The sequence below is a fragment of the Sceloporus occidentalis genome, unplaced genomic scaffold (genome assembly GCF_023333645.1).
Source record: "Sceloporus occidentalis isolate IW3139 unplaced genomic scaffold, rSceOcc1.0.p SCAF_161, whole genome shotgun sequence".
Classification (NCBI taxonomy): domain Eukaryota; kingdom Metazoa; phylum Chordata; class Lepidosauria; order Squamata; family Phrynosomatidae; genus Sceloporus; species Sceloporus occidentalis.
The window spans coordinates 352,337-369,659 of NW_028317141.1; the positions used below are offsets into that span (position 1 = coordinate 352,337).

At 50.6% G+C, this 17,323-nt stretch overlaps 2 protein-coding genes and 1 pseudogene across 2 annotated transcripts; 2 read left to right on the top strand and 1 right to left on the bottom strand.

Moving 5' to 3' along the window:
* The window catches only part of LOC149279596 (enoyl-CoA hydratase, mitochondrial-like), a 198,148-nt pseudogene that overhangs the window by 140,800 nt on the left and 40,025 nt on the right, over positions 1-17,323 (top strand).
* On the top strand, positions 745-1,155 carry LOC149279615 (histone H3). The gene has a single exon (XM_089500900.1). It carries the CDS (start codon positions 745-747, stop codon positions 1,153-1,155), a length of 411 nt encoding a protein of 136 aa, XP_089357026.1.
* On the bottom strand, positions 1,630-2,256 carry LOC149279616 (histone H1.01-like). Its single transcript, XM_089500989.1, has one exon. It carries the CDS (start codon positions 2,254-2,256, stop codon positions 1,630-1,632), a length of 627 nt encoding a protein of 208 aa, XP_089357115.1.

The window sequence follows — 17,323 nt, forward strand, 5'->3', positions numbered from 1 at the left end:
CCGCTTTCTTTTATACGTACTCGACGGACCTGATAGGGAACCGCACCATGATGCCTCAAGGGGGCGTTGCTATTTGAATATATGCTTCACGTTGGTTGGCTGGAGAAGCTCCCAAGCGTGCCTCAGACACCGATTGGCTATTTAGGAATATCAAAGGAAACCGGATATGAACAATTCAAACCAACCTCCTTTGCGCCACTCCCTACACCAAGCCCGCATCTGCTTTCAAAGATGCCTAGCCTTTATTAATCAAACCTCTCTACTGCATCAAGTACCTTAAGCTTCTGCCTCCCTCACCTCCACGTGATCGCTTTCGACGATCCCTCATTTACCACTAGGTGGCAGCATATCGCTGTAAATAAACGCCAAACGGCGGCCAAGATAAAGGCGGGCTTTTAGCTGTCGCCGTATCGCTGTTAACGGTCAGCCAGTACACAGTTTCACTAGGTAGGAGGCTGAACAAAAGAGAGGAGAAGAAATAAATAAAAAAAGAACCGCAGCTAACGAATACATGACCGATTCGAGCATTTAATTTAAATAAATTAAAAAAAGATAACGCTCCACACCGAAGTCTCTTGATCAAAGGCTGGCTTTTTCAAACCATCGTCCTAGCCTATGAAAAAGAGGGGCGTGATTACGCGTATCCAATCACATTTACCGCTACCCTATAAAGGGGTTGAGTTGGCCACAGAATCGTTACAGTTACGTTGTATTTGTCGGTGAATCGTATCCGCACGCGTCAGTATGGCTCGCACCAAGCAGACAGCCCGTAAGTCCACCGGAGGAAAGGCTCCCCGGAAGCAGCTGGCGACCAAAGCTGCGAGGAAAAGCGCTCCGGCTACCGGGGGCGTGAAGAAGCCACATCGCTACCGCCCGGGCACCGTAGCTCTAAGAGAAATCCGTCGTTACCAGAAGTCTACGGAGTTGCTTATCCGAAAACTGCCTTTCCAGCGGCTGGTCCGTGAGATTGCTCAAGACTTCAAAACCGATCTACGTTTCCAGAGTTCTGCTGTCATGGCTCTCCAGGAAGCCAGCGAGGCTTACCTGGTGGGGCTTTTCGAAGACACCAATTTGTGCGCTATTCACGCTAAGCGGGTTACTATCATGCCAAAAGACATTCAGCTGGCTCGCAGGATCAGAGGTGAACGTGCCTAAGTAAACGCTGTGTGGGCGAACGCGATCTCCCCACAGCCCCCACAAAGGCTCTTTTAAGAGCCACCACATTGTCACTCAAACGAGCTTGTTTCCCTTCGCATGCACGAAATTAACCCCGTTGTTCGCGCCCAAGCTTGAAACATCTCACACAATTATCCCACTACCGAACGAGCCGTTGAGCGGCCGAGTCCCCGGCTGGACATAACGAGTAACGGCAAAGCACAATCTTTAAGCCCGCCCCTTATCTCTATTCTGTTACGGACAGGGCTCCGAGCGAGAGCGCTGGCCGAATATGTCAATCTACGCACAAGTATGGGGCTAGGCTTTCAGCGGGAGGCCCACATAGCCGCGGCCGGGTGATTATCTGCTTTTTTCCTTTTTCGGAGGATATGATGGTTCTGAAAAGAACCTTTTGTGAAGAAATAAGTGGGAAAGCACACACCAGAGGCGCTCCAAAACCCATGCCCCCCCTCCTCATTTTTTCGAGGCTGCCTTTTTAGCCTTGGGCTTTGCGGGGCTTTTGACCGCCTTGGGCTTTGCGGGGCTTTTGACTGCCTTGGGCTTTGTGACCTTCTTAGCTGGGCTCTTGCCAGCTTTCTTCGCCTTAATCTTTGGCTTCTTGGGACTCTTGGCAGCGGCCGACGGTTTCTTGATCTTTTTCGGGCTTTTCTTCACTCCTGCAGGGGCTTTCTTGGGAGACTTCTTAGGGGTTACTTTTTTAGGCTTTACGGGAGTTTCCTTCTTCTTTGATGTCTTCTCTCTGCTCTCCGGCTGCTTCTTGTTCAGCTTGAAAGAGCCAGAGGCACCGCTTCCTTTCAGCTGGATCAGGGTCTCTTTAGACACCAGACCCTTGAGAGCGAGCTTCAGGCGGCTGTTATTCTTTTCTACGTCGTAGCCGCCAGCAGCGAGTGCTTTTTTAAGAGCTGCGAGAGACACTCCGCTGCGCTCCTTGGACGCAGAGACTGCTTTCACAATAAGCTCGGAGACACTGGGACCGGACTTCACAGAACGGCTTTTTGCAGCTGCCGGTTTCTTCGGCTGTTTCTTCTTGGCAGAGGTTTCTGCCGGCGGAGGCGCCGGGGAAGGAGCTGTCTCGGCCATCTCAATGCCTGGATCCCGCCACGAAAGAGTTGCAATCGCACGTAAACACGGGGTTAAACCGCCAGAAGTTTGGCTTTTATAGACGAGCTGCCGCACATTCATTGGTTCATGAGCGGTAGCCTGCGAGTCTATGATTGGACGCCGTTTCTGAAACCTCCCCATGCTGCCGGGGCATCGCTGGATTTGCATTCAGGGGAAGAGGGGGGGGGTGGAAAGGAAAATATACTTACCGTTTGCGCGTAAACGTCTCATCACACTTCTAATTCAAAGCAGTTGAATTTCCTACACCAAGCAGCCCCCACCCCCCCCGGAAAAAATAAAAAACTGCCAGGGAACAGCACCCAAGAGGTGTGAAATAATAAATAAATAAAATAATGAATACAGATAATTAATAAAATAAATTATTTCATTTCACCTATTAAATATTAATTTACCCTTAAACTTAATCTATAAATTTATATAACCCAATCATTAATTATTATTAATTATTATATTAAGAATAGCCTAATATTTATACATTAAAGAATAACATTACAAATGATGAATATTTTTAACTAATAATAATCAATTAAATAATTTAAAATAAATTGTATTTCTACTGTTAGTGTCTGGCTGCCTGCCGGTCTTAGGACTCGTAGTTGACAGGAGTTTACTTAGGGGTTATTTATTATTAACATATTATATTATTTATTTATTATTCAAAATAATAAAAGTAATTATTAAGATTAGGTTTTGTCTTATCAGGACGTTTCATGTGCGAGAGTGTGTTTGTGTGTATTAGCGCGTGAGCATACGTCAGTGAGGAAAGGGTTATGCGTGAGAATGTGTTTGTGTGCATGCACCACTGCGTATTAATGATGTATATACTATTTCTTTAACGTGAGTGCGTGTGTATAGAACTAGAAAGGGACAATAACAGGAAAGATCCTTGTGAATTGTTTGTTTGTGTGTGTGTGTGTGAACTCTGTAAAACACAGCTTTACATCTATGATCATATAGACTGACCTCTGTATAGTAACACACAGCCTGACTTCTATACAAAACCCCCTGACCTCTGTATAGTAACACACAGACTGACTTATGACTATACGTTAATATTGGGGGCCCAGAGCAGCAGACTAGCGTGTCCCCCTCCCCCTGCCCTGTAATCAGCCCTTCGAAGCCTGTATTTTTGTGACAGGGGGAGCCGGCACCAGACTTACTGAAGAGGGCGGGGCTTCCTCTTCAGCAGCCGGCACCAATACGGAGACAGGGGAGGGACTATCTAGCCGTCTACTACCTCTCTCATTCTCCTAGCCCCTCCCCCGAGTGTCTGTTTGGATCAACCCCTTCCTTTCTTGTGTCTTCTGGAGATCCCAGATCTGCTCAAGGCAAGAAAAAGTTGGAGGAGGGAGAGAGCGGATGGACGTGAAATTACATTTTTAATATATTTTTTAAATAACATTTTAAATGGATTCCTGCCTTGAATAGGGAGCCGAGTCCCGCTCCTTAGGTATTTAGTTTCTTGTTGTTCTTGTTGAGTACTTTGATGGTTTTGGCAGCAGTCCCGGTGTCCTTGTTGCGGTTTGGCAGCAGTCCCGGTGTTCTTGTTGCGGTTTGGCAGCAGTCCCGGTGTATTGATTGGTTGCGGTTTGGCAGCTGTCCAGGCGTTCATTGACTTGGTTTTGTGATAAATGAATGCCGGCGAGGAGAGGGTGCCGAACGTTCCTTTAATTGTCACGTAACAGGAGGGGACGCTTCTCCGTGCGGATTGAGAAAGCTCACACAGCTCCCTGACTGCGACTCGGATGATTGACTGCCACGCGGGGGCCACTCTCCCACAGCTTCCTGACGGCCACTCGGCCCCCCCCCCTCCAGAAGGCCACTCGGGGGCCCCCCTCCAGAAGGCCACTCGGGGGCCCCCACCCACAGCTTCCAGACTGCCATTTGGGGGCCCATATCCCAATGATTCCAGGGGGCCACCCGGGGGCCCCCTCCAAACGGCCAATGGGGGAACCCCCTCAAATTGCTTCCGGACTGCCACTCGGGGCCCCCCTCCCAAGGATTCCAGACTGCCACTTGGGGGCCCCCCTCCCACAGCTTCCGGACTGCCACTTGGGGGCCCCTTCTCACCGCTTCCTGGCCTCATAATGTGTATTTATACCAGCAATGTATTATATATATAAATAAAGTTAGTTCCATTTATATGTGATGGCTCAGAGTAGTAGTATTGTTCGATAAATAAATTACACTGACATACTATATACGGTGCTGCAGAGTATGTTAATGTATTCTGTTACAGTATTATATAATTGTGGCATATTTGTTACATTGTGCATTCTATTTGATAATGTCATATATATATATATATTCATTGTCGCTTCCCAATGTTATTTCTTTGATTTACTGTAAAAGTTATGCCATAGTTAGTAAAGGCAGACAGATGCCCAGACTCTTCTTTAATTCTGTGATCAGGCCCCAGTTACCCCTGCATTCCTGTGAAAATATGTTGTCGTTCCATGTCAGTAATGTCACAGAGCTGGCTAGTACGACCGACTACCTCCGCTGACTTGTGCTCCCTTAGCCTTGGCAACACTCCCTTCCCAGATTCCCCAGTCACTAGCAGTGTAGGGTATATAAAAATGAAGAACACTTTATTTTTTACACACATAGCTAGATATAGCCAGCAAAGCGAACATTAACATAAACAGTCAGGTATTGGATTACAACGGCTACAGAACCGGCCCCCTTAATCTGGGTAATTTGGACTCCCAGGGGCAATAGGGCCATTAAAGTGATTAACAATACAATGGGGTCTCCACGTCCACTATATATTATTGGCCAAAGAAAAGAATGGTTTGGCCGGTGTCAGACAATTCTTGCGTGAAAAGAGTTAAAATGCTAGCGTGTTAAATGTCCATGGGTTTTCTAGTGTTTTTTTTTTAAATGTATGATTTGATGGGTAAATTGAATTGGCCGGGTTCAACAATGTCCCAAATAACACGGGGGGGCAGTGACCACACGTCACATTTCCAATTTGAAAAATGCACACCTCTCAAATGTGGCCTTTTAACCCCCCAGACGAGGACAACAGTCCCACTCGCCAGGGCAGGGAGGCAGGGTCCATAATCTGTGGGTAGCAGGCCTGCGTTCGGTCCTCTCCAGGGGCCCCAGTGATGGACCCTTCCGTCACACACTCCATCACACTGTTGAGGTGTAAATATACTAAGTATGCATATGCAAGTATGCAAGAGTTCAGACTTTGGAAATTGAGAAACAATTTCTTTTTAGTGCCTGGATTAACTAGCAAATCCGGCAACACTGAAATCTGGTACAGAAAAAGATAGTAAATATTTTAGTTATCCCACCGCTGCCACCACATATGTCACGGTCAGGACTACTTGCCAAGCTGTGACGGTGTGGAGGGTGTGGGCATGAACAGAGCCGGCCTTAGGTGTTCCGGCGCCCTGTGCAAACTACTCCTCTGGCGCCCCCCCTCTGCCCCTTCAAACTACCCCCCTCTGCCCCTTAAAACTACCCCCCCGTCCCTTCAAACTACCCCCAACTCTGCCCCTTCAAACTACCCCCCCTGTGCCTTCAAACTACCCCCCTCTGCCCCTTCAAACTACCCCCCCTCTGCCCCTTCAAAAACTACCCCTTCAAACTACCCCCCCTGCCCCTTCCTTCAAACTATCCCCCCCGCTCTCCCTACTTCTCCTTATCCTAACTTACCTTGAGGAGTCCTGTCGGCATTTCATAGTGAGCGCCGGAATAGTCCGGAAGCGGGCACTAGCACTACCGGGGAAGCCCAAGGGCTGCTGGAGGGCTCAATAACTCCTAGATCTAACATTTCTCGTATTTCGGACCGCATACCTTCACGTACAGTCTCGGGTACCCGGTAAGCTGCTTGCCGCATGGGAGGCTGCCCCGGGGTCTCCACCTGGTGCACTGCTACAGTAGTGTACCCAGGGGCAGTGGAGAACATTTGATGGCGCTTAGACAGTACATGCCGGGCCTGTTCCCGCTGGGTCGCCCCTAATTGATCCGCAATTCGGATAGCCTCTATGCCCGCTTGCCCTGTGCCCCGTTGGGGTAACTCTGGTAGCGGAAGATCCTCTGAATCCTCTGCGGCAGGGGCACAGATAGCGGCCACCTCGTCCGGCCGTTCCTGGTAAGCCTTAAGCATGTTTACATGGAAGGCTCGTTGAATCCTCCTATCGGAGCATTTGGTTACTAGGTAGGTAGTGTCACACAGTTGTTTCACTACCTGGTAGGGACCCTGCCAGGCAGCTTGTAATTTATCGGACTTAGCCGGCTTGAGGACAAGAACTTTTTGCCCAACTTGCAGAGTGCGGTCTCGGGCGGTGCGATCGTACCACCGTTTTTGCCGCCCCTGCGCGGCTTGAAGGTTCTCCCGAACCATTCCGGCGAGTGCCTTCAGCCGCTCCCGGAACTTTAAGACATACTGTATAACCGGGGTGCCCTCGGTGGTTACTCCCCCCCTCCCAATGGCTCCGGATCAACTCTAAAGGGCCCCGTACCTGCCTCCCGTACACCAACTCGAAAGGAGAATACCCGGTGGACTCTTGGGGCACCTCCCGGTACGCGAACAGGAGGTGTGGTAGGTACTTTTCCCAGTCCCGGTGAGAGGTAGCGAACGTCCGAAGCAGTTGCTTCAGTGTTCCATTGAACCTCTCGCATAACCCGTTCGTCTGGGGGTGGTAAGGGGCGCTATACACAGGCTTAATCCCGCACAACCTCCACAGCTGCTGGGTAATCTCCGCGGTAAATTGGGTCCCCTGGTCGGAAATTATCTCCTGTGGAAAGCCTACCCTGGCAAAGACCCGAAGTAGGGCATCGGCTACAGTCTCCGCATGTATATTGGACAGGGGGACGGCCTCGGGATACCGGGTAGCATAATCTACCACGGTCAGTATGTACCTTTTCCCCGAAGGGCTAGGCCGGGGTAGGGGCCCTACTATATCCACCGCTATCCGGCTGAAGGGTTCATCTATGATGGGTAGCAGGCGTAATGTGGCTTTCATCTGGCCACGCCCCTTCCCTATTCGCTGGCAGGTGTCGCAGGTGCTACAGTACTGCTGGATATCCTTGGACAGGCCTGGCCAGAAAAAGGACCGGGTGACTCGGTGATGGGTCCGTCGCCTCCCCAAATGGCCTGCCAGGGGAATGTCGTGTCCAATACGCATGATCTCTTGCCGATACTTTTGCGGCACGATCAGCTGGCGTTTGGGCACACGGGTCTCTCCCTGCCCATCCGTAAGTCGGTATAATAGTCCCTGGCTCCATTCAATTCTGTCTTCCTTGACCCCACCCGGATCCGCCCCTGCCCGGTCCCTATAGCCCTGTAAGGTCGGGTCATGTAAGGTCTCCTGGGCAAAGTCAGCGGGGGAGGCCCAGGGCAAAGCAGGGGCCGTCGGGGAATAGTCGGGAGGGATGTCAGGGTTAACAGTACTCACCCGGGTCTCGTCCTCGAGGGCGTGGTTCGCCTTCCGTGCCTGCTGGCGAGTGATGGCTCCACACTGCTCGGCGGTGTCATCCGGGTGAAACGCGGTAGTTAGGTGACCCAGATCGTTGCCCAGTAGAACTTCCGCGGGTAGGTTCTTCATGACACCTACTACTACTTCGCGAGCGCCCGCTCCCCAATCCAAATGCACCCGGGCGGTTGGGATTCGGAGCACCTTTCCTCCCGCCACCCGTACAGCGACCGAGTGGCTGGTCTGCCCGGTCGCAGCGACCATCTGTGGCTGTACCAAGGTAATGGTAGCCCCACTGTCCCGTAATCCTTGAGCAGGGCGACCGTTAAGCCATACAACTTGTCGGTGATGATGTCGATTGTCCGAGGCGGCGGCCTGCACCGGGTCGGCCTCGTATAGTACCCCGAAATCCTCTTCGACCCAGTCGTGGTGTGGGGAGGATGATGGAGCCTCCAGGCAATTAGCAGCTGCCCGGATGGGCCCAGCTGGTTTGCGCCCTCCCGGTCTAGCAGCGTGGTTAGCGGGGCATTCCCTATGTATGTGCCCGACTCGATTGCATCCGAAGCACCGGACACCCGAAGGTCGACTGTCCCGGAAGGTAGTGGGCTGCTGTTGTGCCGGGGGTCGAGGTGCGGTGCGGTGAGCCTGAGGTGGCCGAAGTGGGGGTGGTACATAGCGGGCCCCTGATCGGTGCTCCAGTGGGGTAGACCTCCGGGAGTCAATATACTGGTCAGCTAGAACTGCTGCCTGGTCTGCTGTGTGGGGTCGTCGGTCACGTACCCAGTCCCTTACTGCAGGGGGGGTCAAGTCATAGAATTGCTCCAGTATGATCAGCTGGAGGACATCTGTGACGGAGGAGGCTTGGCACCCGTGGATCCACCCTTCGGCTGCCCGGGTCACGCGATGCACCCACTCGGTGAAGGGCTGCCCATCTGCGCGTCGGAGGCTCCGAAATTTCAGCCTGTGGGCCTCGGGGGTGATACCATATCGAGCTAGTAAGCGTTCCTTTACCCGATAGTAATTGGTACTGTCCGCATCTGGGGTGGCCTCATAAGCCTCCAAAGCTCGTCCCGACAGCCGACTCACCAGTAGTGTCACCCAGTCTGCCACTTCCACGCCCTGCAAATCGCATTGTCGCTCAAAGATCTGAAGGTATCTATCTATCTCATCTACGCCATCTTGAAATCGGGGAATGGCGTCGTAGGGTAGCTTAGCTTTGTTCGAGGGGCCGCTCCGATCTGTCGTGGGCGCCCGTTCTTTATCTCTCTGGAGCTCTGTGATGCGAAGCTGGGTGGCCTCGCTGACTATCTGGGCGATGAGCGTCTGTGGCGGTTCTGATCCCAGGAGGCTGATACGCCACCGGATTTCTCGCTGGAGCTCTGAAGTTTCAGTGCCCTCTGATGAGGCGAGGCTGTTCCGGTCTCCCTCCATTCCCTCGCGATCAAGGTAGCCTTTGACTTGTTGCTGGCCGTCTGCCCACGGGCTTCCAATAAGTCTTTCAGCGTCTGCCTCTTCAAGCCCTCGTAACGATGCTCCATTCACTGGAGTGTAGTCCCGGTGGTGGTTTGGATCTCCCGGTTCTGAGGAAGCATCCCACCGCTGCCACCAATGTGACGGGACCGACCTGTACCCCGACTGGGTACTCCCGCCAAACGTTGCTTCCTCCTGACGGGACACCAACAAGTAACCCCTTCAGCACCGGGCATAACCAGCGTTGTAGATAGAAGGGGGGCTTCGCTGCACCGGAGCTCCCTTGGCACTGTGGCTAGCCGAAGCTTAGCTACACAGTGTGGTTATTGTCCTGAAAAGGACAATACAGGATCATATCAGCCCACCCCAAGCATCAGGCAACACTCATGTTGAGGTGAAAACAGGAACTCTCTTTATTTGGGAACACAGGGGTATTTAAACAGTACAAGGGATTGAGTTACGTCCAATAGACACACAAGGGAATTGCGTCCAATAGACACAAGGGAATTGCGTCCAATAAACACAAGGGAATTACATCCTGCCCTCCTTTGCATATGACTGAGTATTAGCACTCAGCCCAGTAGGGGGTCTCTACTGTAGTCTGTGTAAGGAGGGAGGGGGCAGGACATGTGGCACCTGGACAGGGTAGCAAACAAGGGGAACAAAAGCACACACCATAATAACAACATATACTGGGAAATGCAGGTATCACAAACAAGAACTATCACAGACGGCACCGATTAACCCGGGGCTGTCACACCAAATGAACCCCCAAATCCCCCAACCCCCAAATCCTGCCTTTATCCCCTCAGGTAGTCTGCCACCACTCACGATTTTGATTTGTGAGAAATCCGAACTAGAACATTTATCTCTCTCTATATATATCAACCCACCACGTATTTGCCCGAATATAGGCCGCACTCCCCCCCCCTTTAAGTCTTTAAAGTGGGGGTGCGGCCTATATTCGGGGTCTAGCGCCCGACGCCCGGGACATGCGTCCCGTTATGATACAGATCCCCCGCAGCGGTGCAGGGGACCTGCATTCTACTCTCTGATACGCTCAGACAGCCTCCCCTGCCGGAGGTTGTTTATGCTCGCGTCGCCGCAGCCGGTGAACATCTGTGTGATGTACGTTAACAATCTTCCTTTCCGGTACTTCCCGCGGCGGAGGGGGTAGAGTGGCAGCAAATCTCGGGAAGGGGGGATAGAGTGGCAGCATATCTCGGGGGTGGCAGAATTTTTTTTCTTTAAAAAAGCACCAAATTTTTAGGGTGCGACCAATACGGTATATATCCTCTAGAACTTAATAACAATACGGTAACGTGTTATCCTCTCTTAGGGTTTGTGGATATCTATACTAGAGCCAGAGCCGGCCTTAGGTGTTCTGGCCCCTGTGCGGACTACTCCTCTGATGGCCCCCCATCCCCCAAAAAGAAAGGAAACTCCCCTCTCCCCCTTTATCACTATCTACCACCTCTGCCCCATCTCACTATCAACCACCTCTGGCTCTGGCTTCACAGCTGAGCGCTAGAATATGACATCATATTTTGGTGCTCAGCATGAAACGCCGGCACCGGACGGAGTCACGGAGAGTGAGGGGCACCGAGCGGTTGCTGAAAACTTCACGAGCGACGCTCGGCACCCCTGCCCAGGACTTAAATTAAAACATTGGGGAGGTTTTTTGTTGTTAAATATGTTAAATAAAGTTAAAAACTGTATTTAACATGGAGGATGTTAAATAAAGTTAAAAAAAAAACAAACAAACTAAAAAAACAATGGTTTAATTTAAGTCCCGGCCGCACAGGTCGTACACCCCTAAGGCCGGCCCTGACTAGAGCCCAAAGACAGACTTGGATTATGAATATTTTAATAACAAAAAGACAAAGATTACACAGTGCCACAATTACAAAAAAACAAGACGTACAAAAGAAAAACAAAATGGCAAACAGTTCTTAAAACGATGGGACTTAAACACAGGACCCTCACTCACGGGTTTCTTCAATAAGCCGGCCTGTGGGTACTCGTTAAGTCCAGATGGTTTCTTATGATGTTGTTCCGATCAGAGTTTATCGTGAAGTTCTGCTTTGAGGTCGCTGCATTGCCCCTAAATCAGATTCTGTTTCAAGAAAACATCCCTCTGACCACATGGCCAATTAGATGACACCTTTTCCAAGAATTGGTTCCCATCTTTGATGTGCCAATAAGTTATGGTGGGGTAAAGGTGATGGAAAACCCCTCCACTTAAGATAGGAATGGAATTCCTATGACTAAGGATCCTTATCAGTTAGGCCATGAATCACCACAGGGGTCCTGGGAAGATGACACCTCTTGCCAGATCAGATATGGAGGGCATGTACAAAGAAACTGATTTAGATCAACATTGCTAACACAAAGGAATTAACCACCTCTGCTGGATTATCCTTCCATGTATCCACTACATTATATGAGTTAATCATGACAGCTACACTTCCGTATACTAGAGTGCTGACGAGGTTCCTGATAGGCTGTATTTCCTGTTAATCCAAGTCTATGTCCGGTGACTATGGGCAGAGGGAAGCAACGTCTGGCGGGTGTACCTAACCTGTTTATAAGCCCGTGTGTTTCCCAAATAAAGAGTCCCCGTTTTGCCTCACTACGAGTCTCGTCTTGCTATTTAGTTAAGCCTCGGTGCTGCCCTTATCAGGGCCACCGAGCCCCGCAATGGCCGTACCACATTAAACCGGTGTTTTCGGGGGTGATCCTGAAGGAGCGGCGGCGATCCCCGGGTGCCGATAGCTCGGGGTCCTGAGTATATCCTGTCCAAAAGGTTAGGCGATCAGTCGAAGGGACCCCGAGCGGCAGCAGTTCAAAGTTTCCGTGACGGACCGTGACGGACCGTGAGATACCCCACGGGTGGTGGGGGCACGGACCAGGGGTGGTTCGGGGAAGAGGCCTCCTATGGATTACCGGCTGCTGGGGCTGCCAGGAGAGCAGAGATCAGCCGGCGTGGTAATCGAGGTTGGTAACTTGTTTCTGGCTCTTCATCAAGGTATCAGCTACATCTTTAGAGAGACCTTGTGACGGAACGTCCTGTGCCCCAGACTGGACACATCCGCCAGCCAGCTCCTTCCCTCTCCCAGTCAGCGGACACGCTGTGGCTGTCCGAAGAAAGCAGTCACAGACCAGCACTTCCCTCAATCATGAGACAGGACTTCATGCTTTGAGGTTAAAACAGAACTCTCCTTTTATTACACACAGAATTTATATACAATCTCAATTCAATGAGCACCGAACCCAACCCCCAATCCCATCAGCCATATCCCATCACAAATCCCATCAGCCACATCCCATCACAAATCCCATCAGTTTCCAGGGGATGTATCGGGTGAGAAGATTAAGAGATACAATGGGTTTCCCCCACCTGTGTTATCCCCCCTGTAGTGCAGGTGCCGCCTGGGCAGACAGGGCTGTGCTGGCTGATTAAGAGCCCCAGCTGGATTACAGGATCGTCTCTTTGAAGGTTGGAGCTGCAGCTACATTCAAACAGGTTACAAATAAATAGAATAATAATAACTAGACTTGGGCACCAGGGGGCTCTTCGTGTTCGTCTTCGTGCTCGTCTTCGGCAAAAAAAACAACTTCGTATTCCGCGAATATTCGCCTGGTCCTGTCTTCTCTTCGGCCGAATATTCGCGGACATTCTTCGTGTTCGGGTTTTCTTCGTTTTCCCCGGTTAAGGGGTTAAAACGGGGTTAAAGCCGCTCTGGCGCCAGGAGTTTAAATGTCCATATGAGCAACTCTATTGGCAGTCAGAAGGGGGCTCGTCTGCCATTGGTTGATGGCAGACGAGCCCCCTGCTGGCGACCAACAGGGTCGCTCGTACAGACTGTTAAACTCCTGGTGCCGTAATTGTCCGGCAGATCCCGCTGGTCTCCCTGTTCTATCATTTATTAACTGATAGAACAGGGAGACCAGTGGGATGTGCCAGGTAAGTTGCAGCATTGGGATTTTAAAAGTCTGTACAGACTTTTAGGCTCCTGGTGCTGTAATTTACCCGGCACATCCCACTGGTCTCCCTGTTCTATCAGTTAAATGTCCGTACGAGCGACCAATAAAGTCGTTCGTACGGACATTTAACTGATAGAACAGGGAGACCAGCGGGATGTGCCGGGTAAGTTGCAGCATTGGGGTTTTAAAAGTCTGCACGAGCGACTCTGTTGGTCGCTCGTGCAGACTTTTAAAACCCCAATGCTGCTACTTACCCGGCACATCCCACTGGTCTCCCTCCTTGTTCTATTAATTAAATGTCCGTACGAGTGAACAATAAAGTCGCTCGTACGGACATTTAACTAATTGAACAGGGAGGGAGATCAGTGGCATCGGCAGGGTAAGTTGCAGCATTGGGGTTTTAAAACCCCAATGCTGCAATTTACCCTGCCGACGCCACTGGTCTCCCTCCCTATTCAATTAGTTAGTATGTGCCGGGTTCAATGTCCGTACGAGCGACCAATAAAGTCGCTCATACGGACATTTAACTAATTGAACAGGGAGGGAGATCAGTGGCATCGGCAGGGTAAGTTGCAGCATTGGGGTTTTAAAACCTCAATGCTGCAACTTACCCGGCACATCCCACTGGTCTCCCTCCTTGTTCAATTAATTAAATGTCCGTACGAGCGACCAATAAAGTCCAATTGGTTGATGCCAGAGGAGGTCCCTGTAGGCGACCAATAGGCTCATTCGCACTGCCCTGTAACCCGTGATGGCAAACCTGCGGATTTCCACTTCCGGGAACTGCCGCGATGCAGCGAAGCCAAGGTAAGTTGGAAGAGGGGGGGAGAATGGTAGACGAAGACGAAGACAATCACGAAGATCTTCGTGGCGTGTGTCTTCGTCTTCGCCTACGTTTTACCGCCGCCGTCTTCTCTTCGGCGTGTCTTCGGAACGAACACGAAAACGCACTCTTCGTGTTCGTTTCCATGTTCGCCCGAAGACGAATGCACAAGTCTAATAATAACAGTGAAGATGAGACATGGTTCTTCACAGACCTGCCTGAATTAAAGTCTCCCTTTCAGGAGCCAAACTGAAAGACTGAAACAGGCGGGATTTGGGTGGCGGACAGGCCGCTGCTGGAGCAGGTCTGGTTTGATCTCCAACCTTAGAGGGCTCTCTATGGACAGACGAATCAACTCCGGGTACCAAATCCTTTTGGGCCAGTCGGGAGCTATCAGAATCACCCGACATCTGTCCCAGGCGATGAGAGGAAGAGGGGGAAAGATATAACCCAGATCGAAGGCCCAAACCTGAGAAAAGGCATCCAGAGCTAAGGGATGGCCTGCTGCTGACAGAGAATAAAACAGAGGGAGTTTCTTGTTGGCTGTAGTAGCCATGAGGTCGATCTCTGGAACTCCCCAGATCTTCGTGATCTGATGAAATGTCGCATAGCTCAGGCTCCACTCTCCTTGAAGAACAGAAGTTCTGCTTAGGAAATCTGCAGTGACGTTCTCCTTTCCATGGATGAAGACGGCCGAAAGGTGAGAAAGATGAAATTTGCCCCACTTCCCGATCTTCTGACGAAGACTTCCTAACTGAAGACTTCTCGTGCCACCTTGTTTGTTCAGGAAAGCCACTACCGTGCGATTGTCCGACAGAATTCTTACCGCTTTCCCTCGTAGCCTGGACTGCCATGAGAGGAGAGCTTTCCAAACTACCCGAAGTTCCAGCATATTGATTTGAAGATGGCGCTCGTGGTTGGACCAAAAACCTTGACGGAATTCTTTGTCCATCGTAGCTCCCCAACCGGATAAACTGGTGTCCGTGGAAACGACTGTCCAAGAGGGCTCGGTCCAGACCAGACCTGAACCCAGCCTTTTCGCCTGAAGCCACCATCTGAGGGAAGAACGGACGCTGGGAGGAAGAGAGACCTTCCTTGAAAGTGCCGGAACGGATCGATTCCATGACTTCAGGATGAGACATTGTAGAGGACGGATATGCAGAAGCGCCCATGCCACGGCAGGCCTTGTAGAAACCATCAGTCCAAGTAGTCACATGAGAAGCCGTAGACTGGAAAGACGTCTGGAAAGAATCAAGCTGGTAAGGCTGATAATGTTCTGAATTTTGTTCTCCGGCAGAAAAATCTTTTGACACGTAGTGTCCAGGATAAACCCCAGGCAGGGAATTATTCTGGTGGGAAGCAGGTGGGATTTTCGAAAATTGACAATCCATCCCAAATCCTGAAGCATGGAAACAGTCCTGTGAATCTGTTGAGACTCAGCTGATAGAAGCCAGTCGTCTAGGTATGGGACTACCTTGATTATTTCCTGAGGAAAGCCACGACCCCTGATAGTAGTTTCGTAAAACTACTACTCGGTGCTGAAGCGAGACCGAAAGGAAGGGTCTGGAACTGGAAATGACGAATCCCTGATGTAGACGGAATGGCCACCCGAAGGAACCTCTGAGAATCTTGCTTGTTGGGAACATGGAGATAGGCGTCTTGAAGATCGAGAGTAGCCAGGAAATCCCCTTCGGAAAGAAGTTCCACGGTGGATTTGATAGATTCCATCCTGAACTTCCTGGAACTCACTAATTGATTTAGAAACTTGAGGTCTATGATAAGCCTGAAGTCTCCTGATGGTTTGGGAACCACGAAGATGTGGGAGTAAACACCTCTTCCTCTTTGGGCAGCAGGCACTGGGATAAGTACTTGTTTCTTGACAAAATCCTGCACCAGATCCAAAAGCGCCTTTCTCCTGGAAGGATCCGCGGGAGGTGTAGACATCATAAAACGCTCTGGGGGAGTGCTGACAAGCTCCAGACCGTACCCTCTGGAAATGATCCCCAGGGTCCAAAGGTCTGGACAAACAAGAGCCCAAAGGTGGAAAAAAAATTCTCAGCCTGCCCCCTACCGCACAACTCCTGGCGTCAAGGTCTCTTAGCGGCTCCATCTTCATGTTTAGATGGGAAGGGTCTGCCCCTACCACGAAACCGAGCCTGGGGTCGGAATCTTGACCTCTGGAGGACCTGAACGAACAATTTGGACGAAAACGAGGTAAGGGTTTACGTTTAGGCAAGAAGTACTTATCCCCAGTAGCCTTTTCCAATAAAGTTTCCAGCTCTTTCCCAAACAGATCTTTGCCAGAAAAGGGAATCCCGCACAAATGTGTCACATAAAAAAATCAGCAGCGCTCTTCACATCTGAGATGCCACGGAGGATATTCTCTTCTCCTGCACCACTTAGGATATCATCTTCAATTTGTTGAAGCCATAAGCGCATAGTCCTAGCTACTGAGGCTGCTGCAATGCCTTGCCTAAAGATAGCTGCTGAGGCTTCAAAAGATCTCTTAGCTGCCCCTTCTGCCTTCCTATCCATGGGATCCGATGCCACTGGAGCATCAACTTTGGGAGTTGAATGAACAGAGCTCAGATAAATCGTCTGGAAAAGGAAAGAGTCTGGACACCCTTTTAGAGGTAGTTCTAAAAGAGCCTTCTTTCCGGAGCCTTCCACTGGTCAGTGATCAGGGCCGGCCCGACAATGGAGCCGAGTGGGAGGGAGGGAGGGAGAGGAAGGGTAGATAATGGGGGGGGGGGGGCAGGGACGGAGAGAGAGGAAGGGTAGATAAGGGGAGGGGGGGGCGGCATTTTAAAATTCGCCCTAGGCGGCATTTTGCCTTGGGCCAGCCCTGTCAGTGATTATGGATTTTAAGGTTTCATGAATAGGAAAAACCTTAGGTTTCTTAAAGGAGCCCTGGTTTGTCTTTTGGCTGCTCTTCTTCCAGATCCAGAACAGCCCTTACGGCAGTAACCAGCTTGTTTACTTCTTCTGCTGGAAAGAAGAAGGATTCTTCCGATAGTTCCCCATCTTCTAGGGATTTGGGATCTTACATCTGCCATTCCTTTTCAGAATCTGAAGTGTAAGGATCCTGACCAGAGGGCCGGAACCCAGGCCGAGGGTCTAGGCTGAGGTAAAGAAAACATAACAGAGGTTTTAATCTGCTGAAACGTGGACTGAAGCTCAGCCTTCATCCATTCCTTGAATTCTGAAATGGACTCCTCTCTGGCTTTGAGGCAGGATGAGCAAAATTTCCTAGAGGCGTCAGACATTGTAGCCTTGCAGTTTTTACAGGCAAAATGTTTCGTCTTGGATGCAG